The sequence below is a fragment of the Trichosurus vulpecula genome, chromosome 1, assembly GCF_011100635.1.
Source record: "Trichosurus vulpecula isolate mTriVul1 chromosome 1, mTriVul1.pri, whole genome shotgun sequence".
NCBI lineage: Eukaryota > Metazoa > Chordata > Mammalia > Diprotodontia > Phalangeridae > Trichosurus > Trichosurus vulpecula.
The window spans coordinates 499,032,508-499,060,046 of record NC_050573.1 but is presented as its reverse complement, the minus strand read 5'-3'; the positions used below and the strand labels follow the sequence as shown (position 1 = coordinate 499,060,046).

Below are 27,539 nucleotides of genomic sequence, written 5' to 3'. Positions count from 1 at the left end.
ATTATTATCAGTATTATTATTGTTATGTAGTGGGGGCTAGGCTAGGGAAGGCTTATTGGAGGAGGTAACAGTTGAGCAGAGCCTTGAAGAATTAGTAGAACTTAGGTAAAGAGGAGGGGAGAGGGCATTTCAGGGCAGGTGAATGGTATAAGCAAAGACCCAGGTAAGAACGAACATGGCAGGTATTGGGGTCTGGTAAGGAGATGAATTTGATTGGATTAGAGAAGCTTAGGTGAGGATTCTTCTGAGTGCGATGGCCTGGAGAGGACCCTTTTGTATCTCTTGGGGTCCTGAGATTTGAGCTTATGTCCTTCCCAGTGAGGCTGTCCCACTAATACAGCTGTGTTCCTTCCAGGCAGAACTTTCCGTTATGACCCGGCTTTTTGGTTACATCGATGTCACAGATTTCACCTTCGGGGCTGCCGTCCTCTGCATCATTTTCAATCCCCTTTTCTGGAACCTGGTAAGCTTGTTTGGCATGACACATGTTCATACTACATGGTTACTTACATACACCAGGTTGTCTCACTGTCAGATTAACCATGGACAGTATTTCCCAAGGACACATTAATTTTTTGTACAGATTCCCAGAAGGCAGGCAGGCAGTGTTTACTTTTACTCTTTTCTTTGGCCATATTGATCAAGTTTTGAGGCCCCGTTCCTTATCTTCCCTCCTTTCCTGCTATGGAGCAATGCCTGAAATGGAAAGAAATGTCTCCCTTTATGTTACAGTTACTCTTGTTATCCTTTGAAAGCAATAATACTGATAACTCCACACATCAGGTCATACAGAAATTACTTGTTTTCAACTTGAGATTGTAGGGCAAGGTTGGGGAGTTCTGGGAGGTAAGGTTAGAAAGCTGAGTGAAGGCCAGGCTCTTGTTGAGGGCCTGGAATGTTGGGCTGCCTGCTAAGATCTCACTGAAGAGCAGACCAGTGAACTTGGATGACTGACATGAATAAATACATTTGAGGTCCTTTCCTGTGTATCTGAGATCCTTATGCCCGAGTTAGAAATCTGACTCTTAGGGTAGTGCCTCGCACAGATGTCACCTGAATCAGAAATCTCTTGTGAGAGAATGTTACTATTTAGTGTTCCTTCAGCTTCCAGAATGGCCCAGAAACTTCTTGGTGTTCCAGCCCTGCCTCTGCTGAAGCTTGTGGGTCTCCTGGTTCCCTCCTCGCCTGGGGCTAAGTGCTTCCCTGAAGGGGCTACTGGCTAGGAGGCTTTCCTCTAGACAACTGGAGAGCTTCTCATCTCTGGTTCTCTTCCCTCCTCAGTCTTCTCTTGCTCTCTTGTCTTTTAAAGACTAAACCAAGCTAAGGATATGTTACAAATTAAATTATTAAATTCAAGGGCAGCAAAATGCCAAGTAGGCATTCTGTAAATCTCATCTTCAAAATGAGGTTAACTTAGTGATATCCTGGATAAGAGGAGTTCATACATTGTCAAAGAGTTAACCTTGTCAAGGGAATTTCACACCTTATGAAAGAAATGTAAATCCTCAGTGAGGACTTTTAGAATTTGTACAGTGAGATTTCATCAGTGTTGGAACACAGTGCAGTGAGGACTTGTTCATACAGCCCCCTCTCCCCACCCCCACCCATGCTTCCCAGGTGCTCCTAGCCAGGGTTGTGATACCCAAGTGATTTCATGGATGTGGAAGAGCCTTGAAATGGGTAGAGTGCTATATAGATGACCAGGATCATTATTTTTATATGAATATCCTTTACAGGGAGGGAGAAGTGACGAGGTTCAGTAGGAAGAGCAGATGCTAATTAGGTCCTTTGGTCATAGTGATGATGCCATCCTAGTCAGCTTTTGCATCATTAGAAGCACCCCAGCATCTCTGAAGCTCCTTTTCTCAAGCTTTGTCCGCAGGCATTAGAGTTAGCACTTCTGTTAGATGCTAGTTGGAAATTTTTAAGGATCTGTACCTAAATTTTGAAAATTATATCCTATATGGCCCATGTGTCCTCAGTTGTGTCCTATACAGCTTTCTGCAGCATGGGTAACAGGTCCCAGACTCCTGTATGTTTGGTGGCAACTGCTTCTTTTTGCTCTGTTGGAATCACCCTTCAAGAAATGGCTTTTAGGAAAAGAACCAGCCTAACCTATATTGGGTGGGGAAGAGAGAGGAAGGGAGGAAACCCTGGCCTCTCACAGTCACCCATGATGCTGCTCCGAAGGAGCCAGGTCTGTTATCCCTCTGGCTTTGGGTCTACATTATTAAGGCTTGTTTTGACTTCCATCTTCCCTGGAGCTTCCTAGTTCAAAGCTCCCCTTGTTTCAGGCCCTGTGAGGTCAGGCTGGATACAACCTCCCCAGAGTCCAGTATCCTTCTCTGAGGTTTCTGGTCTTTTTACGAAATCCTGAACACGATGGTAGAGTGTATTGCTGTTTCTCATTGGTGTTCTTCATCATTGCTCTTTCTGGTTCTCTTTTTAGACATACTTACTGTGGGATATGTGGGAAGGCTGGTTTCAGGTCACCATCTTAATCTGAAGTCTTAACCCTGGTGTATGAACCCAAATTCTCTGACTCCCAAGTCCTGTGTTCTTTCTACAGTATTACACTAGCTTATGCTGCTGAGGTACATCCAGTCCTGCCTTATATTTCAAAATTATTCTGGTTGGCTTCCCTCATCAAAGTTTTCATTCCTGTAGTGCAAACGCTCTCTACTTTTTTTGTGTCATAGACCCCCTGTGGCAGTCTGGTGAATCCTATAGACTTTTTCTTAGAATGCTTTTAAATGTATAAAATAAAATACCTGGAATTACGAAGGAAACACATTATATTGAAGTACAATCAAAACAATAAATATGTAAATATTAAAAATATTATCAAACTATTAGAAAGAAAGTTCATCGACTCCAGCTTAAGAAGCCCCTGCATTAGTGCATTATCGATTGTCACAGAGGAAAGGATCTGATAAATGACAAATTCCACATTATGGTGAAAGTAGATGACAAACTTAATTTTGCATTTGGAAAAATGGTATTTTTAATGCAAGGTAATTACTTTGGTTTTACATTTTTATCGATTTTGTTGTTAGTGTTTCTATATCACCTTCATTTCCAAATAATTTCTTCTCTTGCCTGTATTGAGCCTTTCCTTGTTACCACAAATTGAAAAGAACTAGAAAAAAAAAAACCTCAATTAAATAAAATTAATCAGCACATTGAATGAGTCTAATAGAAAAGGAAATGACCTACATGCATTCCTTCATTTCTGCAAGTAAAGGAGAGAGTTTCATTTTCTTATTTATCTTTTCACCATGGACAAGTTTGGTTAATTATGTACCATTTAGTTTCATTTTTATTGTTGTTACTACTTACGCTATGGCAGTTGTGTATTATATTTTCCTGGTTTTGCTTACTTCACTCAGCCTGTATCCAGAAAAGTCCTCCTTGCTTCACTGAATTCTTCATATCCATTGTTTCTTATGGTGTGATAATATTCCAGTACATTGATGCAACAAACTTTGTTTTGTTCTTAGGTCTTTGCTGCCACAAAAAGTGCTGCTCTGAACATTTTGGTATATATGTAATCTTTCTGTTATTATCAGTCTCTTTGGGGTAAATGCTTAGCAGTGAATATCAAAGGGTATGGACATTTTAGTTACTTTTTTTTAAGCACAATTCAAAATTGCTTTCTTATATGGCTGGACCAATTCACTGTTCAATAGCATATTGTTCTACTATCACCTATTTCAGTCTTTTTATCAGCACTGCCACTTTGCTGAGTGTGAAGTACACCCTCAGAGTTATTTTATTTTGCATTTTTTCTATTATTATTGACATGGAGTAATCTTTGATGTCTTATTAGGGGATTACTTTGTGACGGTAGGATATGCGACAGTGTATCAGGCCGGTGGATGATATGTTTCGGGACTGGAGGGTGTTTCTTGTTTCTCACCCCCAAAATCATATCATGTAGGTGACTACTATTGTAGGAATGGCTCTCACACTATTCATAACTCTGAATTGTTTTTTTCCTTGTCCAAAACTTTTCTAATCAATTCTTTTCCCTCTTTTTATATAAGATTATTAGTGGATGTTGACTGTTATTTATACAACATCACGAGATCTCTAGATGACATGAATTGCAATAGTTAGATCAAAATGGGGGCATCGAGTGAAGAATTCTGCCTGTGGCTTCATTAAAATCACGGAGTTGGAAGAGAATCTTTTCCCTTGTCTCTGAGTGGAACTGTATTTCTTTACCTGGAATGGTAGGTGGTCTGCTACACCTAGGGATGATGATGTATTACTGTCATTACCATTATCACCAGAAAGCTTTGGGGACAGGCGTTGGCAACCTATGACATGATTTCCACAGGCTCATGTTTGGGGAGCACGTAGGTCAGTTCTTCATCCTTACCACTTACCAATGTCATCTTCTTTCTCCTGCTATGATGGTTGGCATACTCACCATTTCTTTTTTCCCTTTTCCCTCATCTCCTAGTATTCCCCCCTCCCTTCTTCCCCTACTCCAGTTTGCTTTTTTTTTATTAAAACAATCTACTTTTGAAAGGTTGATAACGCTACCTGCTGGAGTCTTCTTTTAGATGCCTCATATCTAGGGAAAATCCCCACTGGCTTTGACTGTGCCTATTCGGGGTACCTTTCTACCAAGGGAAGGAGGGATCACTGATTAAGATTTGTAAAGAGTAACTAGCACAATGTAGTTGCTTGATAAATGTTTCTTGAGTTAAATTGAATTAAGTGGGGAGCTGGACTTTATGGCCCCATGTAGAGTTTTACTCTCATGTGCCTTGGTTCCTTGAGTAATCTCTGTTGCTTTCTTGACAGCTAGCTTGAGAGTAGGTTGTTTGATGATTGCATCATCATAGATGATAGGGGAGTATTGGAGATAAGGCATGGGGGATTGCATTCCTGTAATCATCGCCCCCAGAAAGAGCCAAGATTTTTGTTGCAAGTGGCAACGAAAGTAGGGGAGCTCATAAACTGCCTGATTCAGTAGTACTGTTTCACAAGTGATTTCTCAGCCTAAGGTAGTGCTGAGATGGATGGTAAACAGTTGAAGTTCAAGGCTGGAACTAGTAATTTCATTCACTCAGTCAGCAAACAGTTATTAAGAATCAGTTCTTTACCTAGTTATGAGGTACAAATTATAGAAAGGTGTAAACCTTGGTTTGTGCCTTCACTGACCTGATAGCAATTGATTTCAGTTTAAAATATGTTTATTTGATTTCAGTTTAAAATATATTTACTAAGTACTTATTTTGACCAGAGCATAATCCATGTGGAAAGATCAGACATACAGAAGTTTAAGAAAACTAACAATACCAGACAGTTGAAGGTTGGTCTTTTTTTCCCCTGAGGTGATTTTTTAATAAATCTGAAAAACAAAAATGTGTTGGGACAAATTAAATGTAATGGGAAGGGCAGGGGAGGCCCAATACAATTTTAAGAGTCTTGAAGCAATCTGATGGGTCTGTTCTGAGTGGGATGGCTTTATCATTAGGGACAAGGAGGAAAAGCTCATCCCCTCAAAACTAGAGCCCCTCCATCACGCTCTGGCTTGGCCATAGGATTACTCCAGAAAATGTCAAAATGACAATGGAAATCATGCTGCTCTTGTCAAATTAAGATTCTTTACCCTGTATGAATTCTACAGATTGACTCACTTCAAGGCAACCATAATAAAAATTAGCAGAAGATCCTTTCCCATGGCTTCAGGGCTAACCCTGGGGCTGCCCAAAGCCAGGCCTTCCTTAGTGCTCCACACTGGGGGGGGTGCCCTACAAGCACCTGATGGACTAACTTGGGGTTACTTACACTGAGCTGAGCTGTGAATGCCCTTCCCTGTCCTTCTTTCTCCTGCTTGTCTAGCACTGTCTCCTAGGCTTGCTTCCTTCCCGAAAGGGCCACAGTTTGCTGTGCTCCACTGACAGCCCCTCTTCCCCGCCCCCCCCCCATTTCCTCTCTCTAATCCCACTCAGTTATTTCGCAGATGTGTGTCACGAGTAAAGCAGAGGTTTGGTTAAGAACATGACAGTTGGCTCTGGGAAAACCATTCCAAGTAGCCATTCCACTGCTGACCCAGGATAAGCTGCAGTATAACGGAATACTAGCTTATGAGGGATGGGTGGGATTTGAATAGATGAAGAAAAGGATGAAAATAAGGTCCTCTACCTGGAATTTGTTGTTCAGCTGTTTTTCAGTCATATCCAACCCTTCATGACCCCATTTGGGATTTTCTTGGCAAAGATACTAGAGTGGTTTGTTGTTTCCTTCTTCCAGCTCGTTTTCTGAGTGAGGAAACTGAGGCAAACAGGGTTAAGTGACTTGCCCAGGATTTTGTAGCTATCGAATATTTAAGACCAGATTTGAACTCTGGAAGATGAGTCTTCTTGACACCAGGCTGGAACCTATCCACTACTCTACCTAGTTGTCCTTAAGAGTACCTAGCACAATGTAGTTATCTGATAAATGTTTCTCGAGTTAAATTGAATTGATAAGTGGGACAAAGCTAGACTTTATGGCCCCACATAGCATTTTACCATCTTCTACCTAGAGTACTCAGTTATATGCTTTCACCCCAGATCCATCTTCTTAGCCCAGTTCAAATGCCAGCTTTTCCATGAAGCCTTCATCAGTCCTCATCCAGACAAAAGGACCTGTCTTCTCTGTAATTTTTTTTCAACCAATAAGTATACAAATAAAAAAGGATGAGAGAATTCTTACTTTTAAGGATCTTCTGTCCTATCGGGAAGAGACGACACATTAAAAAAAAGTTTGAACAGAACAAATATGTAGCTTTAATACGGACTCCTGGGATCTTTATCCTAATTCCCATTTCTTTGGATCCCCAGAGGGCTGGTTACTGCTCCCTCTGAGAATTTGAGGGGTACCCCTGGAAGTTGGGATTTTCCTCTTTTTAAGTTATTGATTTGAGTCCCTGTTTTGATGTGTATTCCTAATATCAGTCCCTAGTGATTAGTGCCTCAGTGTGTTATTTACCTTGTTAACATCAATTAGCTTTTCCAAAGGGATATTTACTGAGAAGGTATAGCAAGAACAGAAATATGTACTTTCCCTCCAACACAGGGCCACACTTTTTGTTCTCTCTTCTTCCTTTACCCCCTTTAATACCTTGGGGAAAGTAAACTCAAACTTAAAGTGGCTGCAAAGAAAATTTACCCCACCAGATTCACTTTCGAATTTGGCATAGCCGCCAGGATGAGATTGCTGTCCTTGCAGGATCTCAGCTGCTGAGATCAGTTCACTACTGGGCTGGGTCCTGCAGTACTCTTGAGGGCCTCAGCGGTGCTTCACCAGGCTTGGCCATGGACTCCTGTCACTGGACCTCTGGTCCGCTGACCTTTCAAATCTCACAGAGTTATTTTGTCTCCAGTACTTCTCCATCTAAGAGTAGAAAAATGCTAGACATAACTGGTAAGGTAGCAACGATGAGGCCATGTGTTCATGGCTTCAGGTTGACCTGAGAGGGAAGAGTCAGTCACTGGCCTTGATCTTGCCCTTTTTAGTAACAGTAGGACTCGGCACTCACAGCTTCATGCTGGCTCTGGGTGAGAGAGGGCTGTAGTAGTTTGTCCTCCTCACTGGACACTAGGGAAGGAAAAAGGGGCTTCCTTCTGAGTTAACGTGGTTGTGTCCCTGCATTTTCTGCTCTTAGACTGTGAGCTTAGTAAAGGCAGAGACTTTTTATCTCCACTAACACCCAGTACAAGCCTTTTTACATAGTAGGCACTCAGGAACTATTTGTTGAATGAATAGATGAATAGATGAATGAATGATTTTGGAAGGCCTTGAATGCCAGGCTAGGGAATTTGAACTTGATACTGTGGGTAATTAATAACATGGTTTCAGTGCCTTCCCTGCCAACCTTAGCATCCTAAGAAGAATATAAGAATCCACGTCCAAGACTGAACAGATTTTATTGGGACTTGGGTAGAGATTGGGGCTGATTTAGGGGAATATTAATTTTTTGGCTGTGCTGCTGGGGCAGGAGATGCACTCAAGTGACAGCAGTCACTCAAGCAACGTATTCAAGAGAGAACATCATCTGTGAGGCCTGGCTCCTGCCATGCACAGTGTTAACATTTAGGTTTAGAAGCATACAGACTGTGATATGACTAATAGGCCCTCATTGCCTTTGGGCTGTGAATTATGTCTTCCCAAAGAACAGCCAGTGCCCTCTGTGCTCTCTGCTTCCTGTCTGCTGTGATCAGATGAACAAGAGCTTGCCCTGGCAGTCAGGAGTCCTAGATTGTAGTCCTGGCTTTGACCATAACTGGCTGTTGATAGCTTTGGGCAGTTCACTACCATTTTGGACATCAGTGCCTCCACTATACATTTTATAGGGGGTAAGATGAGAGGTTCCCAACCTTAAAGGATGATATCAAATTTTGTGGAACCTCTTGTGATAGTGATTGGCTTATTAAGTGCTTTGATTGAAGAAGCGTATAGTGACAAAGTAACAATGGGTGTTACACACATGGATTAGCAGTCCCTTTGCCCTTCTGCTTCCCTCCATTCTTACCTCCTGCCCTCTCAGAGTTGGCAATCCATTTCGGAAGCCACAGATAGGGGATGAGACTTGGAGTCTGACAGATTTGCCTTCACAGCTAATTCCTGACATATAACAGCTACGTGCCTTGTGCACGCAAACTTAGTCTCTCTGGTCTCAATCTGCCCATTTACAAAACAAGAGGATTAGACTAGAATCAAGAGTGGGGAACCTGTGGCCTCAAAGCCACATGTGGCCGTCTAGGCCCTCAAGTGTGGCCCTTTGAGCGAATCCAAACTTCACAGAACAAATCCCTTTGTTTTCAGTTCAGTTTCAAATCCCTTTGGAATCAGATTCCCCACCCCTGGACTAGCTGGCTTCTACATTCCCTTCCAGCTCTAAATCTGATCCCATGAATGGAGGCCCCTTCTGACTCCAGATCCTCCAATTAAGGGATCTTAGATTGTCTGTTGTTGGTCATTCAGTCTTTCATTCTCGAAGGGGACCAATGACATCAGGAGGGTGATGTCGTGATTTGTGTTTAAGTGAGGCAGGGCTGTGCAAAGTCTCAAAGAGGACCAGTGACCCTCAGAAGAGTGAGGTCTTGACTTGTAAGTGGTTTGGATTTAAGTGAGGCAGGTCTGTGTAATGTCACCAGCCTCACTCTCTCCTCCGGAGTCATGGGAGTCCAGTGGCAAGACATAGGTCAGGATGACTGGCAGTGTAGATAGCCTTAGCTCCCAAATAGTCCTCATGTTCGTCCATAAATACAGGTAAAACCCATTTTAGGCAACAGGTGTGTTCCGGAAAAGTTATTTGTAAAATCTCCGCCATTAGAACTACTCCTTCAGAATTAAGATAGGTGCAGTGGGAAGATAATAGGTCCTGGAGGCAAAAGGGCTAAATTCGAATCCTCCTTCTGGTGCTTACGACTTATGTGACCTCAGGTAAGTCTTCTAATCTCCCTGGGCCTCAGTTTCTTTCTCTGTGAAATGGGATGGATAGATTATATGGCCTCTGAGGTTCCTTTGAGCTCTATAGCTGTGATCCTGTGATCATCTGTAGAAATTCATCTGTTACTTGGGAGGGAGAATGTGTTCAGCCAGTAGCGCCATGTGGAACTATTTTATCAGATTAGTTGGGAGTCTGCCTGCTCCTCCCAAGACCTTCATGTCTACCCTCCGTCTCAAATCCTCCCTTCTTCAAGCATTACTGCTTCCTCCCTGGACCACTTGTTATCCCCAGCAGCCTAGAGCTTCACAAAATGCTGCAGTTAGCTGGTTGTAGGATTGTTTAACTTGTGCTTCTCAGTCGTGGTCACGTTGGGGTGGGATACGGGATATGAGATTGAAATCAGCAGGGCGGTTGGTCACAGAATGGGGGACTCTAAGCAGTGGCCTCCCTTCCCTGTGTCCCTGGGGACACTAATTCCAAGCGTGCCAGGGAGAGCCGGGCTCATTAAGAAGCTATCTAACAGCAAATGGGGAGATGAATGTGTTTATTGGCCTTGGACTTGACAGCTCAGTCTCTAGGGTTGTTAAATGACTGCTTTCTCCAATTTATAAGCTTTCAAAACTTCCCCTCATAGGCCTGCCTGCTTCCAGGCCAGTCTCAGCCCAGGCATTCCTGTTTCAGCCAGTCATTGTCACTTTTGAAATAATCCCGCACGAGATGAATCTTTTCCTGGCTAAGCAGGAAATATATTTGGCATCCAGAGTCTAAAGGAAATAAAGCCTAATGAAAATTGGGATGTCATTTTAGAGTAATTTAACAAACTGTGTTCATACATAAAAAGAGACATTTGGACCAGATGATCTCCTGGATCTTGTTCCTCTCTAACATTCTATTATTATGCTACCTACACATGATTGTTCTCTTTCCAAAATGGGGTGCCGAGGCTTGACTCTGAGATAGATGAAGCACAATGATTGATGTAAGAGAATATATAATTAGGATGTTAGTCACTATAAATAGGCTACAGTAGTCAATGGTTACGTTCCTGCAAAAAGTGGTGTAAAAGACAGCATCGAAGACATGTATAAGTGGAAAGGGAAGTGGACTGGATGTGCAGCGAGACTGTTTTTCATGAAACTTGAAAAGAATCAAGAGAAAGGCTTCTAGCGTGTTGTGTAGATCTATTATGGAGGATTTAGGATTTTTGTAAGCATTTATTAAGAGTTTACTATGTGCTAGGCATTGTGCCAAGCACTAGGGATACAAAGAAAGACAAAAAAGGCATATAAACAATTAGGTAGATATAGATATAAAGAGAGTAGATGAAAGGCTTTCCCAGAGGGGACCATCAGCAGCTGGGGAGCCAGGGATAGACTCTTAGCATAGGTGGGGTTTGCAAACAAATTCCTTCTCTCTTCCTCTTTATCTTTCTAGGTTTTTGAGATATTATTCTCTCCTGATTCTCCTCCCACCTATCAAACTTCTCCTTCTCGGTCTTTTTTGCTGGATCCTCATCCAGATTATGACTCTAACTATACATGCCCCTCAGGGTTCTGTCCTGGGCCCTCTTCTCCCTCTATACTCCTTCACTTTGTCACCTCATCAGCTCTGATGGGATTAATTACCATTTCCATGCTGATGATTTTCAAATCTACCTATTGTGCTCTCACCTCTCTATGGACCTCCAGTCTTGCATCTCTAACTGCTTTTCTGACAAACTGGATGTCTAGTACATATCTTCAACTCATCCTGTCTGAAACTGAGCTCATTATCTTCTCCCCTTAAATGCTTCTCACCTCCTACCTTTCGTGTTACTGTCAAGGGTACCAGCATCTTCCCACTCCCTCAGGCTCACAACCTAGGAGTCATCCTCGGTTCCTCACTATCTCTCACACAACTCCCCATACCCCTGCTCCCCCAATATCCAAGCCATTGCCAAGGCCTGTCAATATCACCCTTGTAACATCTCTCTAGTATGGTCCCTTCTCTCCTCTGACACAGCCACCACTCTAGAGTGCCACCACTGTCATCACCTCATGACTTGAACACTGCTGTAGCCTGTTGGTGGGTCTGCCAGCCTCAAGTCTCTCCCCACTCCACTCCATTTAGCCACTAAAGTGATTTTCCTGTAGTGCAAATCCGATTGTGTCACTCCTTCTCTATCTTTAATTATTTCTTATTTATCCTATACACAGTTTGTATGTACATATTTGTGACAAGTCACCCCCGGTAGACTGTGAACTCTTTGAAAATATAGACTGTCTTTTGCCTCCTTTTGTATCCCCATCAGTTAGCACAGTGCCTCGTACATAGTAGGTGCTTAATAAAAGTTTATTGACTGACTTGCTCTGCCCCTTGCCAATTCCCCTCCTTCCTTGGATGGTTGTGACTTTAGAATTTATCAAGGACCTTAGACTATCATCAGGTGCATGCTGTCACCTGCTTCTTTCTGGTAGATGTCCTCGTTGGGATTGCTTACTTTCCCCCTCTGCTAGACCCCACATCATAGCCAAGGCTATTATCATGTTCCTAAAGGAAATTTCCTGGCTCCCTTTTTCATATCCCTTCCACCTGAGCTCTTTGGTTGATCTCACTTTTCTTAGCTACTCTTTTCATAGCCATGCAGATAGAGTCATCTTTCCTTGGCACAACGTTCCCAAGTCTAATAGGCAGACCAAGCACAAGAACAAATGCCTATAGTGGTACAGTCAATCCTCAACTTCATGGGCAGTGAGTGGTGACATTCCTAGAAAATGGCCCAAAAGTCCAAAACACAAATGTTGTTATATTGAACCTATGGGAAATAAGGGGTTGGGTTCCCATGACCACTTAAGTGTTATCTTTCACTAGAGATTGCTGAAAATACATTTTTCTGCATACTATTTTTCTTTATAACAAAACATTAATTCTGATATACACTTTTCCTAACACAGTAACCATGAAATAATTCATAAAATGCAGTACACAAAATAAAATTGGTAACATGCAAAGGATTTTTTTTTGCTAGTAATTCCCTAATTTTTTAACCTTTTGTGCTAACATCTCAATAAAAAACCCATTGATTTCAGACAGCATTTGCTTTTCATAACATGAAATCTCTAGTACCATAAATACTGTACAGCAAATGAAATTCTCAAAACTAAAACATTTTTTAATCTGAATCTTACCTTCCACTTTATCAGATGGTGGCATGAAGGCATGGTACTGCATACTATACTACTATAAACCTCTCTACCTTGGCTACCCTCTGACAAATCAAAGGAGAGGTTGCTGGGACTTTAGTCGCTGCTGTCAGAAGATGCTGAGACTGGCAAGGTTTTGACATCACCTCCAACACTCTGTCCTTCATGGCTGGTGGATGGTAGTAAAGATTGTGAAATATGTATCAACTTGAAATGCTTTCCTTCTTTATTCAGACATAATGAATCGTTGATTCATTAACACCAAACTTGCAGCTAACTGCAGACATTCTGGTGCGAAGTTTATCTAACTCAACTTTATTTATTTTTTTCCTAATTATTATTTATTTATTTAATATTTTTAGTTTTCAGCATTGATTTACACAAGATTTTGAATTAAAAATTTTCTCCCCATTTCTACCCTCCCCCCCACTCCAAGATGGCATATATTCTGACTGCCCTGTTCCCCAGTCAGCCCTCCCTTCTGTCACCCCACTCCCCCCCATCCCCTTTTCCCTTACTTTCTTGTAGGGCAAGATAGATTTTTATGCCCCATTACCTGTATATCTTATTTCCCAGTTGCATGCAAAAACAACTTTTTTTTTGAACAACTGGTTTTAAAACTTTGAGTTCCAAATTCTCTCCCCTCTTTCCTCCCCACCCACCCTCCCTAAGAAGGCAAGCAATTCAGCATAGGCCACATGTGTATCACTATGCAAAACCTTTCCACAATATTCATGTTGTGAAAGTCTAACTATATTTTGCTCCTTCCTATCCTATCCCCCTTTATTCAATTTTCTCCATTGACCCTGTGCCTTTTCAAAAGTGTTTGCTTTTGATTACCTCCTCCCCCTATCTACCCTCCCTTCTATCGTTCCCCCTTTTTTATCTCCTTCCTCCTTCTTTCCTGTAGGGTGAGATACCCAACTGAGTGTGTATGTTATTCCCTCCTCAGGTCAAATGAGAGCAAGATTCATTCATTCCCCCTCAACTGCCCCCTCTTCCCTTCCTACAGAACTGCTTTTTCTTGCTACTTTTATGTGAGATAATTTAACCCATTCTATCTCTCCCTTTCTCCCTCTCTCAATATATTGCTCTGTCATCCCTTAATTTGATTTTATTTTTTTAGATATCATCCCTTCACATTCAACTCACCCTGTGTCCTCTGTCTAATATATATGTATATATGTATATATGTATATATGTATTTTCTCTTCAGCTACCCTAATAACTGAGGTCTCATGAATTACCCACATCATCTTTCCATGTAGGAATGTAAACAAAAGAGTTCAACTTTAGTAAGTCCCTTATGATTTCTCTTTCTTGTTTACCTTTTCATGCTTCTCTTGATTCTTGTGTTTGAAAGTCAAATTTTCTATTCAGCTCTGGTCCTTTCACTGAGAAAGCTTAAAAGTCCTTTATTTTGTTGAAAGTCTGTATTTTGCCTTGGAGCATGATACTCAGTTTTGCTGGGTAGGTGATTCTTGGTTTAAATCCTAGCTCCATTGACCTCCAGAATATCATATTTCCAAGCCCTTCGATCCCTTAATGTAGAAGCTGCTAGATCTTGTGTTATCCTGATCATGTTTCCACAATACTCAAATTGTTTCTTTCTGGCTGCTTGCAGTATTTTCTCCTTGATCTGGGAGCTCTGGAATTTGGCAACAATATTCCTAGGAGTTTTCGTTTTGGGATCTTTTTCAGGAGGCAATTGGTAGATTCTTTCAATTTCTATTTTACCCTCTGGCTCTAGAATATCAGGGCAGTTCTCCTTGATAATTTCTTGAAAGATGATATCTAGGCCTTAGACTAGTTCATGTTTTTCTTGGAGGCTTTTGTTGTAGTCTCTTTGACTTCTGGCTGTATTTTTTGGTCTTCTTAGTCAGCAAAGAAAGATTCCAAAGTCTGAGACTGAATCTGGGTGCATTTTTGCTGCCTGGCCATGTTCCCAGCCAACTACTTGACCCTTGAGTTTTTTGTCAGGCTATGACTGCTTATAGAGTATAGAGTACTTTGTGCCAAGCTTGAGGGGCTGTGCTGTTGTTTTCAGAGCTATTTCTGCACAGTGACCTCTGCCACATCAGCGCTCCTGTTCCCCCAAGAACCCCCAACCCGGACTGGACTCAGATCTTAAGCAGGCACTCTTTCTCTGATCAGCCACTTAATTCCTCCCACCAGGTGGGCCTGGGGCAGGAAGCAACTGCAGCTGTAGTTCTGTCCTCAGAGCTGCACCACCTCCGTCAACCTTCTCTTTGGTGTTTGTGGGTTGAGAAGTCTGGTAACTGCCACGGCTCACTGATTCAGGGTGCTATGGCCTGTTCCGTCTGGCTCCCGTGTAGTTGATCTGGGCGCAGCCCAAGCTGTGCTCTGCTCTGCTCCGCTCCCAGCTCAGTGCGGTAAAGCTTACCCAGTGACCACCGAACCTGTCCTGGGCTGGAGCCCTGCTTCTCTTTGCTATTTCATGGGTTCTGTAGTTCTAGAATTTGTTCAGAGCCATTTTTTATCAGTGTTTGGGGGAGAGCTTTAGGCGAGTCCCTGCTTTCCAGCCGCCATCTTCTCAGCTTTATTTTCTTACTAAGCCGTGTCACTGACTTTGCACACTTGGTCTTAGAGCCCAAAGGACTTACAGTATGTTTTGGGGGCATAATTACAACATAAAACTTGAGTTTTAAAGGTAAACATCAAAAATATGCCCACGTGCACAGGGAACTTTTAATTACGGTAAGGTGAACAAGACCAATGAAGCATCTAGTAGGATACCAGCTGCTCCATAAATTTTCCTGCATCGTGCCTCTCATTTTTTTCTCTACTGCACATGACTGAATGTGCACAATTGCCAATGAGAAAGTGAAAATTAGAGGTTATTTATAAAGTCATGCATGAATAATGCATGAATGTTGAGGACTGACTATGAAGGTGCTCAGGCTGATTTACAGCCTATCCCATGAGCAGCCAGAAGGGTCTACGAATTGGGGGACAGACCGCCATTAGCCTCTGGAAGGCTTTGATTGTGTGGATCTTTTTCTGGCTATTTTTTAATGGTCTCCACACCAGCCCCTCCCACTTGCTCAGGCAGTCCATTTTGTGGTTTACCTGCTGAGGTGTTATGTTCCTCACTTCATATCTTCCTGAGTTCTACAAGTCATTTCAACTACAGCTCACTTGGACTCTGAACTGTGCTGTCCTGTAGATTCTTGAAGTAACAGTTTTGTTTGCAGTACTTAGTTGACTGGTAAAGGTATAAACTGAGAGGATAAAGGAGCCAGAACACAGTGTGTATGGTGGTAGAATTTTCTGCCAGTTCCATTCTATGGTCTTGAGGTCTGGGGAGCAGGGACAATGTCTGAGTATGGTTTTACTGCTGCCACTGAATCATTAGAGAACGTGATGGGCCCTGTCTGGGATTGTGCCGGTGGGTCAACGCTGGTGGCAGGGTCAGTTAGGGACATTTACTTCAGCAGGTGGAAGGAGGGCTCCCTACTTTTGAGGCATTTGAAAATGAGAAAGAGAGTTGATCTGTTCCTTCTATCCATTTTAATTCTTTAATTTCCTAATAAATGCCTCTCCAAATGAGATATTGTGTGGTACCAACATGCATCAGTAGTAGGGAGGGACAAAAGGAAACCACATAAGACTTAGATGTCTAAAGGAGATCTATTAAAAGATATTATTCATAGCCTGCTGAAGACAAGAGTTGGGATGCCATGGGCCTCCATATTGGGGCCATCACCAATTCCCTACATTGTAGAGGTGGCAGTTCCACAGATGGTTTCCAAGCTTTCCCTTTTTCGTGTATAGGAAGAGTCTTAAATCTGCTGTGGGCTAGAGATATTCCCTTCTTTTGTGGGGGGATCCTAGCATGGTAATTGGTGGAGGAAAGTGTTATCTCCCAGGAATCAAAGATCATACTCATTATCCTTTATCACACTACCCTGTTTGAACATAGGAACCACATTTTTGCCAGCCTCTGGTCATACCAGCACCTTGCCCATTCTTCTTGGTCTTTTAAGAGACCAATAGTGGCACCTCAGTACTTGCATTTATTTCTAAGGTCTTATTGTATCCTAGGATGCAGTTCATCCAGAACGGTTGCTTTGACCTTACCAAGGGTAGGATTGCATATTCTAGCCCTTAATTTTGCAGTCATGCTTTGTTTGCTGTTGTTTGGTGTGCCACGTATATGTGTGCTTCCCCAGCTAGATTATGAACCACTTTAGGGAGGGACTGTCTTATATTTTCTGCGTCCTACAGAACCGAGCCCATGACTGGGCACAGAATTGGTACTTGTTATGTAATTGACAAGTCATCGTTTCAGAAGTGAATCAGATAAAGTCTAAGTTTCTTGAGGGCAGAGACGTGTTTCCCTTCGTTTCTTGATATAGTCTTGTTTAATTCTATAGCACCATTAGTCCCTTGGGGCTTTAGTTGTTGTATTCAGTGGTAGTACTGGATTCCAAGTGACTACTAAGCTGGAGAAAAGATAAATGGTGGGGTGGTTTGGATGGGGCTATAAAGGCTCAGGGGCAACTCTCCTTACCATCCTAGGATCACAAAATCATGGAACTCAGGAGGAAGAAGGGACTGTAGCACATTCACCTTCTTGCCTTGTCCATAAGGATGCTTGAGGCACAGGGCTTATGGTGTGCTCAGAGTCACACATCTAGTTACGTTAAGCAGAGTCAGACCTGAAACCCTGCCCAGTGTTGTTTTCTCTGTTATATTGTCTCTCCTTTCCCGCTTCTGTCCAGTACTGTCCCACCTAGTGCCAACTACCCAACACCAAGGCCTACCTTCCCTATTTCCAGTAACGTGGCCAAATACCAGTGCCTACCTTCCCCCTTCCAAATGCTTGCTCAGTACTGTCTGAAGTGGTTTTCCCTGGATGTTTTCCAGAAAGTTTTTTCCCAGCCATCTGCTTACAGGCAGGACCTGGCCTAGAGCTAAACACTTCAGAAGGGATCTTGCCAGATGATTCCCATTCAGGCATAGCTTCCCAGAGGCTCATTGACTGTAAAGCTTACCTAGTATCTTGTGATTCCTTTCTGGCTAGGATTGAATTCCTTTGCATTCTCAGTCCTATGAGAATATTCACTGTCAGGTCTGGAATTCTGATGCCTGGGAAGTATGAGGCTTACCTGCCCTTAGGTAGTGTTTGTAACCCAGGGAACTGTATTAATTTGGGCTTTCCCAGCTGCCTTTGAGAGGCAGTATGGTTCCAGGGATGGATAGCCAATCTTGGTCAGGACGACCTGGATTCAAGACCTGCTTTTTACACATCCTAGAAGAATTACTTAATCCCTCATTGCTCTAGGTAGTTTACGGAGTGCTTTCCTACAACAGCATTATGAGGAAGGAAAACCAGGTTTTGTTACTGCCCTTTTATAAATGAGAAAACAGAGATTTGGAGCAGTTTCATGACTTGCCCTTGGCCACATAGCTACTAAGAGGCAGAACTGGGACTCCAACCCAGGTCTTTAGATTTCAAGTCCAGTGTTCCTCTCACTGAACCGTGCTACATCTTCTTTGATACTGAAGCCCCTGGGAATTCTTATTTGACTTTTTGTATAGGGTAATGCTGGTTGTGTGGCAGGCTGGGGGAGAGGAGAGGAATACATATAGGCCTTTGGCCACGCACTACACAGGAAATAAAAACTGAACTGCAGATGGTGCGGTTTGGGATTTGACTGTTTGACCAATGCTGACAACTGCCATCGTTACTTAACTCTTCTGATTCTAGTGCACACTGTGAGAGTGGGGAGCTCTGAGGCCTCAGGAGGTTCCCTACCACTGCAGACACACAAGTACCAGTGTTCACCTCCGTGGCCTCCTCAGCTGTCTCCACCATGGCATCGTCTAGGTCGGGGAAGGGAGGAAGAAGAAAGGATGGAGGGAAGGATGGGATGGGAAAGAAGGAGGAAAGGGAGGGGGAGAGAGGGGAAGGGAGAGGGGCAGGAGTGGAGGGGAAGGGAGAAAAGGGGAATCCCTTCTGTGTTTTTTAATGTTACATTGCACCTTTTTGTTTTCCTATCTCTGTCCCCCTACCCAGAATTCCTTGTAACAAAGAGTTTATACTGACAGTGCCTGAAAGTGAATGTCTTTTTTTTTTTTTTTTTGGTACCATATGCAGTTTAATTTTTAAAAAATTCTGTTCTATATTATGAACTTGACAATCATCAACAAATTTTAAATACATTTTAGTGCACAAAGAACAGAAAAAAGGATTTTATATGCAACGATTAACTTTTATTGGGTTTCATTTTTGTGTGTGTCTATTAAATTTGACATTATAATAAAAGAGGCCCGCTTGTCTGAACTACCATCTGCTGTCTTCTGTGTTTTTTTATGGTCTTTTTCTCCTTTTTTTTTTTTTGCATCACTATCAATAACTGACCAACTCCCAACCTCTGATAGAAGGGCATAAATATAGTCAAACAAAAAAAAACCACATGTTGGCCCTGTCTCCAAATAGATGACTGGCTCTGTCCCTTAGTCTCTGCCTAGGCGCTGCCAATACATGAGAAATTTCATCATCTGTCTTATTTTTATCCTCAGTCTTCTGAAGTCCTATGTAGTCCCTGCATTGGTCATGATCCTGAAGTCTTTCAAACTTATTTCCTTTACATAATTTTGGTCGTTGTATATTAATGATTCCCCTGTTTCTGCTCATTTTACTCTGTACCAATTCATACAGATCTCAGAATTTTTTGAATGTGCCATTTTCATCAGTACTCACAGTGCAATAATATTCTCTTGCATTCATATACCATAATCTCTTAGGCTTTCCCCAATTGATGGGTACACATTTTTTCCCAAAGTATTACTCTACACATTTTTGTATAGCTAAGGCCTTTTCCTCTGTCTTTAACCTCATCGAGGTGTATACCTAGTATTGGTAAGGCTGGGTCAAAGAATATGCATAGTTTCATGATTTAAAAAAAAATTGGTCATACATATTTTGTGACTTTTTGGATATAGTTCCCAGTTGCTTTCCAGAGTGGTTGGACAAATTCACAGCTGACACCAACAGCACATTAGTGTGTCTGCCCTTTCACAGTACCCCCAACAATTACTGTTTTCCTTTTTTTGCTATGTTTGTCAATCTGATGGATGTAAGATTGTTTTAACTTATATTTCTATTATTATTAGTGATTTGGGGCATTTTTTTCATGTGGCTGTTGATAACTTCTGTTTCTTTCCTTGAGAATTGCTTGTTCAGGGACAGCTAGATGGTGCTTTGAGTAGAGCGTTAGCCCTGGAGTCAGGAGGACCTGAGTTCAAATGTGACCTCAGATGCTTGACACACTTACAAAACCAAAAAAAAAAAAAAGAGAGAGAGAGAGAGAATTGCTTGTTCATATTTTTTGAGCACCTGGAATAGATTCTTATAGATATATCTCAGTTCCCTATGTGATTTGGCTATTGCCCCTTAGTCAATGAAATTTGCTGTAAAAATTTCCCCCTCTTCCCCAGTTAATTGTTTCCCTTATAACTTAGCTTGCATTGATTTTGGCAGGGGAGGGGAGGGGAGGGAAGGGAGAAGGTAAGGCCCAAGGTCACACAACTAATAAGTGTCAAGTGCCTGAGGACAGATTTGGACTCAGGTCCTCCTGACTGCAGGGCCAGTGCTCTATTCACTGTGCCATCTAGCTGCCCCTGCATTGATTTGACTTGTGCCAAAATGTTTAAATTTTTTATCTTCTAACTTGCCCCATTTATTTTTATAATTAGTTATATTTCTTGTTTAATTAAGAACTCTACTGCTATTCCTTTGTCCTTAATATTTTTTTTATGATATGACCTTTTATATTTAGGCCACGTTTATTTAATGTAGCGTATTGTGGTATATGATGTGACATATTGGCCTAAAACTAACTTTTGACAGACTACTTTCCAGTTTTCCCAGTGTTTTTTGTTAAGTAGTAAATACTTATCTCAGGAGTTGGAGTCCTTTAACTTTTTTGGGCAGCTAGGTGACACAGTAGAGCTCTGGATCTGGAACCGAAATACCTGAATTCAAATCTGGCCTTGGATACTTGCTAGCTGTGTGACTCAAGGCAAGTCACTTAACCTCAGTCTGCCTCAATTTCCTGGACTGTAAAAAATAAGGATAATAGTACCTACCTCACAGGTTGTTGTGAGGATCAAATAAAATAATATTTGTAAAGCATTTAGCACAGTGCCTGGCACATAGTAGGTACATAATAAATGCTTATTCTCTTCTTCCTCTCCCACCTCCCGCTTGGTATTGAATACTATGATACCCAGTTCTTTTGCTTCTGGGGGTCTTGTGTATCTAATCTCTTCTGTTGATTAATTTTTCTATTTTTTAACCTGTATCAAAGTGTTCTGAGAGTATAATTTGAAATCTGGGACTGCCAGGCTCCTGTCTTTCCCCACTTTTAGAAAAAAAGGTATTATTTTCATTGAGATTCTTGACCGTTTGTTCTTCCGGATGACTTTTGTTAATATTTTGTCTGGTTCTATAAAGCAACCTTTTGGTGAGTTGGTTTGACATTAAATCTATAAATTTAGGTTAGTATTTTTATTCATGGTCTCATTTTATTCATTCAAGTATTCAAGGTACAACCACGAATAGTTAATATCTATATGGCAGTTTAAGTCTTGAGGTCTTTAATAGCAGCTGCCTTTTGGGGTTGTTGCAAGAATCAAATGAGATAATATTTGTAAAGCATTAAGCACAGTGCCTGGTACATAGTAGGGACCTAATTATTACTTGTTTCCTCTCTCCCTTTAATTTTCTAAAGAGTTTTTTCTATAGTAGTGATCATAGCATTCAGTGAATAAGCATTTATTAAATGGCTGCTATGAGAGATGCTGGGAAAGACCTCCTCCAGAAGGTGAGATTTTAGCTGCATCTAGAGGGGAGCCAGGGAAACTAAAAGGCAGAAGTGACTGGGCAGAGCATCCCAGGCATGGGAGACAGCCAAGGAAGGCATCAAGGCAGAAGATAGAGTGTTGTATTGAATACTGACAGATGGGTCAGTGGAGCTGGTCCACAGAGTGCATGCCAGGGGAGGGAGGTCTAAGAAGGCTGGAATTGTAGGAAGAGCCAGGCTCTAAAGATCTTTGAATGCCAAACAGAGTGGTTTATAATTGCTCCTGCAGATAATAGGGAGCCACCGGAGGTCATTGAACCAGAGAGATGAAACACCGTCATACCTTCACTTTAGAAGGTAGCTGAGTAGAGGATGGATTGGAGAGAGATCTGTGGCAGGCAGATGAGTTGGAAGGCTTTTGCAGTAGTCCAAGTAGGAGGAGGATATTCCATGGAAGGCTTGAAGAGAGAGGAGAAGGTTTGCAACAGAAGCTGTGGAGAGTGGGATAACGAATCAATTAGGGAGGAATAGAATATTTGCCTTGTTGTAGTGAGGTCTAGGTTGCAGTTAAGTAACGTAAAAACTTGGTTTTGTGATTTCTTTAAAAATTACTCCTGTAGAAGGAAGAATCTTACAACATGTTTACAAGAATGTCACATTTGAAACATGAAGACTTAAAGACTTAAAATGAAAGGCTAAAGTATCATTCTTATGCCTCAGGTGAATTCAGAAAGTCAAAGATGGCAGTCATGGGCTCTGACAAGGCAACAGTAAAAACAGATACAGAACCTCCTGACTCAGGAGAGCTCAGGATCTGCCTCTCCAAATTCTCCCAGCCCCTCGGAAATAGACATTAATGAGTAGAAAACTGCAAAGTAGTGCTGCTTTCCTGGGGGCACCAAACTGACTTCCTTGGGACTGAACCCAGAGTGTTGGGCCACACAGAAATAAACAGATTTACAATGTAGGAAAATTGGGGGTTCAGTCCCTAGAAGCCGCAAGCTGTAAAAATGTGAGCTTTCCTAGTGCTTTTATCTTTCAGATGTGTGGCTCTGAAATGTTTTCCTCTAAGTGAAGGCCTAGTTTCTAGAATCCACACAGAAGAGCATTGTGTGCTGGTTCTTAAGAGTCTGCAAGCAGTGCAGCTGCTTCTACACAGGAGGTGTGGCCCTCTTCCTGTGTCGTGGAATCTCTTCTGTAGCTGCTTAGGGATCTGATTTTGTTGTGACCACTGATTTTCATTGCCACCTGCACTGCTCACTGTAGGTACCAACCGGATGGGTATATGGTAACTCAGATAGGCAGCAGGCAAAGGAACATCTCCAACAGACTGTTAAAGCTGGAAAGAAGCATCATCTAACAACTGCCATATTTTTTAAAAAAATTTAATTTATACTTTTTTTTCATATTATGATCATTTAAAAATAAGTATTTTCCCTTCCCTCTTTTTTAAAAAAAATTAAAGTATTTTTGAAAATAGATTTTATTGCTGTTTTTTAAATTGTCTTCATTTCTCCGTATTCCTTCTCGTTCGCTAGATAGCCATTCCATATAAAAATAGGAAAAATAAGAAAGAAAATAAAAGAAAAAATTCAGAAAATCCAACCAACATATCAAAAAAAAATTTGTTGTGTGTAATGTTCCATACCCATGGACCCCAAGCTCTGCAAAGGAATTGGGGAGGACAGCCTCCACATTTTAAAGATGAAACTGAGGGGGGCTTCAAGAAGGGGCATGATTTGCCTTTGTTCAAAATTCACTTAGTGGTAGCCAAGACTTGCATCCTGATCTCTTGATTTAGTCTAGAAACAATAATAGCTGACTTTTTAAATAAAGTTCTTTCAACTTTACAAAGTACTTTACAGATACCTCATTTAATCTTTACCCTGTGACCTAGGTGCTATCATAACCTTCATTTATAGATGAGGAAACAGATTGCCTAACTTGCCCAGTGTTACACAATTAGTAACTGTCTGATTCAGGATTTGAATCTAAGTCTTCCTGACTCCAAGTCCAGCACCTGTCCTTATTAGTAAGCTTAAAGTCTAATGGGGGATACAATACATCATATAAGATAATAGTTGCTAGGGAAAGGACTTCTGGTCTAGTCACTGAGACTGAGTGGAGCCATTGGGTATGTCCATTCCATTCAAACTGGTAGTATTAATTTGATTTTTGTTCCCAGAGTGAGAGATGTCCCAGAAGGGACAGTGAAGATGGCTGGAGGCCTGCAGTGGTAGGTTCTGTTGACCTGCCGGATGCTAGATGGGCTGTGAAGCATAGTCTGGGGCCAGCTCAATAGAGTGGTCTAGGTGAGGTTTTTACTTACCCACGACTCAGGACAGCTTGGCCCTGGGACTGGGTCCCAGAGCTAAATGGATTAAATCCCCTGGGGTGGGGATGGGAATAGTTTCTGGAAGCCATGTTTTTATATGGCTGAATTTTAGAGTGTGTGTAGAGGGGTAAAAGTATGAGAAGACTGGAAAAGTAGGAAATGGTCAGGCTGGGAAGAGCCTTGAACCTCCAAAAGAGGGCTTGATACTTGCTCCTGTAGGTTGTCAGATCTGTGCTTCCGGAAGCTCACTGACATACCTGAGTTGGGGGTTAATAGGAGAGAGGCAAGACTTGAGGCCAGGAGATCAGTTAGAAAGCACTTCAGTAGTTCAGGCGAAGGGTGATAAAGGCCTGAATTAGGACGGTGACTCTGTGAGTGGGTGGAACACTAGATTATAGGAAGGTAGAAATGATGAGATTTGGCAGGCAGCCCATTGTGTGTGTGGGGTGGGTGAGAGTGAAGGGCCGATGATGAATCTTTTTTGGTTAGCACTCTGAATTTATGAGCCTAGGTGCCTGGGGAGATGGTGGTGCTCTTAATGGTAATGGGGAAGTTTGTCAGAAGGAAGGATTTGGGGTAAAAGATGATGAGTTCTGTTTTAGACATACTGAGTTTGATACCTATGGGAAGTCTAGTTCAAAGTGTCCAATTTTTTAATAATTAATATAATCAATAATATAAATAATAATATAAATTAATAATGAGTGATTCATTAATAATATTAATTAATAAGTTGGATGTGAAGGTTTGGAGTTCAGAAGACAGACTAGCTTTGAACCTGTGGCTCTAGGAATCATCTCCATAGAGAAGATAATTAAACATGAAGGAAATAAAAATAACGGAGAAGTCAAGGATTATCTAGGGAAAATATTTTTTTTTTCAGAATAAAATAGAACCACAAAGCTGGAAGGGGCTATAAGAGTTATAGTCTAATGCTGTCATCATTGGATGAACTGAGGCCATAGTGTGGAAGTGACTTGTGTAGGGTCTTACGGTGTATTAGTGGCACTTTAAAAAGTCTTTTTAAAATATGTGTGTGTTTGTGCGGGTTTATACAATAATAAGAGGATGGGGGAATATGTTAGTAAATACAGTGGTAGAAATCAAGCTAAGAAGAAACTCTGACTATTGGGCCACAACAGCTTTTTCGAAGCCCTCAGATTAAAAGGAGTGGTGAGCTGTATAGATGGAAAGAGTATTCACCCAGATGAACTCAGAAGTCTTTGAGTTATTGAAATATTGTGTAAGCATAAGCATAAGCTTGGGTCTTAGCCAGCGAGATAAGGCCTATCTTACCCAGAACCTTTTCTAAGTCATCGGAAGTTGATATGATGCTCTGTCCTTGGAATGACTTTGTGTTCAGGGAACACTTTACCCTGTGTCATCAAGGATTTCACACCTGTTCCTACTTAACCCAGAGTGGGGGCAGGAAAGAGATCTGATCCATTGGCTTAATTTTAAACTCTGGACCTACAAAGAGTAAGAAGCAGACGTCCTCCAGCCACAATGCTTTGCTAATTACAAAATAAACAGGTTTGGGGGTGGAAGGGAGGTGAGGAAAAAAGTCCAGTTTCAGATTGGAAACTTGTGTTTCAGAGCCTTTTAAAAAATGATTTTTAATTGATATCTTTTGTTTTTACCTCACTTAGTTTTCGCCTTGCATCTTTCTCCTCCCTTCCTAGATTTAAAACATTTTTAAGAAAAAGAGGAAAAAGAAAAAAATGTCGAAACAGATCAACCCCTCAAAAAAAAAATGTGACATTGCCCTCAGTATTGCCCAGGGACCCTGACCTCTGCAAAGGAGCAGGAAGAGATGCCTTCTCATAACTCTTCTCTGGGGCCAACTTTATTCTTTATAATCTTACAACATTCAGTTTTGATTGTTTTGTGGTGTTTTCCCCCCAGTTACGTGATTGTAGTCACTGCGTATGTTGTTTTCCTGACTCTGCTTATTTGGCATCAATTTATTTAGGTCTTTCCATGCTTCTCTATATTTATCACGTTTATTGTTTCTCAGAACGCAATAATATTCAATTGTATTCATGTACCTCAATTTGTTTAGGTCTTCTCTGATCAGTGGGCATCTACTTTTGTTTCTGTGTCTTTTCTAACACACACACACACACAGCTATTCTCAATATTTGGTGTATACAGAGTCTTTCTCTTTCTCATTGACCTGTTTTGGCTTTCCTAGCAATAAAATCTCTGGGTCAAAGTGTATGCACATGTTGGTCACTTTTCTTGCATAGAATTATTGTGCTAATTCAGCCCTCTACCAGCATGCATAGCCCTTTTTCATTGTCAACAGTGGACAGATCTATCTAAATTTGACCTGGAAGGCAAGGATTCCTGGGAGAAGGGGGCCATCCTCTGAGTAATAATTGCAAGGGCTCAGATTGCACCAGTCACTGACATTTTTATCCTTATATAACTAGAAAAATGTGCATCATGAATAACGGCTTTTGTGTCCACAATTTTATATTATCAGTGTTTCGTTTGTACCTAAGAGGAACATTTTTTTCTGGCCTTTTAGAATAAAATATGACCTTTCCTTTTGCTGAGTTGTTTGTGCTCAAATTTTATGAGGTAACAAATTGAGAAAACAGGAATACATTTAAAGGATTAAGCTCATAGTAGCTATTTTCTCAATCAGTGGATACCAATAGTGTAACTATATTAGGAAATTATTTGACATTAAAAAGGGATCCTCATGTTCACAAAGATTGGGAACCATTGCGTTAGCTGCTCAGTCATATGGTAAATTTCTTAGTCTAGGGGAAGGGTGTGATGGTATCACAGTCACATTCCCAGGTTAGTTCGTCTTTTCAATATTGCTGTTCAGATTTTACTGCTGTCCCAAAGTCTATATGCCCTTTACCTCATCCTCCCCTTACTGCATCTCTGACAAAGCTCTCTAGAGGGGGAGGGAAGGTGGGGAATGGGAAGAGAATAAGCATTTATATAGCACTTATGTCCCAGGAGCTGTCCTAAGCACTTTACAAATATCATTTCATTTGATTGTCAAGTGATTCTGTAAAGTAGGTACTGTTATTATCTTTATGGTTTATAGTGTTCTAGGTTGTAAGCCCCTAAATCAGTTAATAAATTTATATCTTGGTCCTACTTCATAGGTGACTGTGCTAGGAGGTATGGAACATTTAGGAGAAAGGAGAGCTGAAGGCAGTGTCTTGTCCAATAGCACCTAATTTATCCAGTGTTGCCGAATAAGAAGCTTTTTTACAACAGTAAATTTTCTAAATAGCCGATGATCACTTCTTTTTAAAAAAATTTTAATAAATTAATTTTTAATTTTTAATTTACAACACTCAGTTCCATGAAGTTTTGGGGTTCCAAATTTTCTCCCCCTTCTTCTCCTCCTCCCCCCCAAGATGGCATGTAATCCAGTGTAGGTTCTACATACACCTTCACATCGAACATATTACATAATAGTCCAGTTGTAAAGAAGAATTATAACCAATGCAACAAATCGTGAGAAAGGAGGAACGAAACCAAAAAAAAAAGGAAAAAAAAGGAGAGCAAAAAGTTTGCCTCCATCTGCATTCAGACCCCATAATTCTTTCTCTGGATGTGCATAGCTTTTTCCGTCATGCGTCTTTTGGAGCTATCTTTGAACCTTGCCTTGAGCAGAGAAGATCACTTCTTTAAGTGAAAAAAGTTGTTTTTTATTATAACCATGTCAATGCAGAGCTTTTCAAAGAAGTATCACACTTTCT

At 41.4% G+C, this 27,539-nt stretch overlaps 1 protein-coding gene across 5 annotated transcripts in view; it reads left to right on the top strand.

Annotated features, from left to right (window-relative positions):
- PEMT (phosphatidylethanolamine N-methyltransferase) overlaps positions 1–27,539 on the top strand; it is a 179,148-nt gene that overhangs the window by 18,269 nt on the left and 133,340 nt on the right. For all 5 annotated transcript variants that reach the window (XM_036741691.1, XM_036741688.1, XM_036741689.1 and 2 more), the window contains exon 2: positions 356–463. In XM_036741691.1, the coding sequence (XP_036597586.1) occupies positions 371–463 (93 nt within the window). In that variant the 5' untranslated portion in view covers positions 356–370. The remainder of the gene's footprint in view (positions 1–355; positions 464–27,539) is intronic.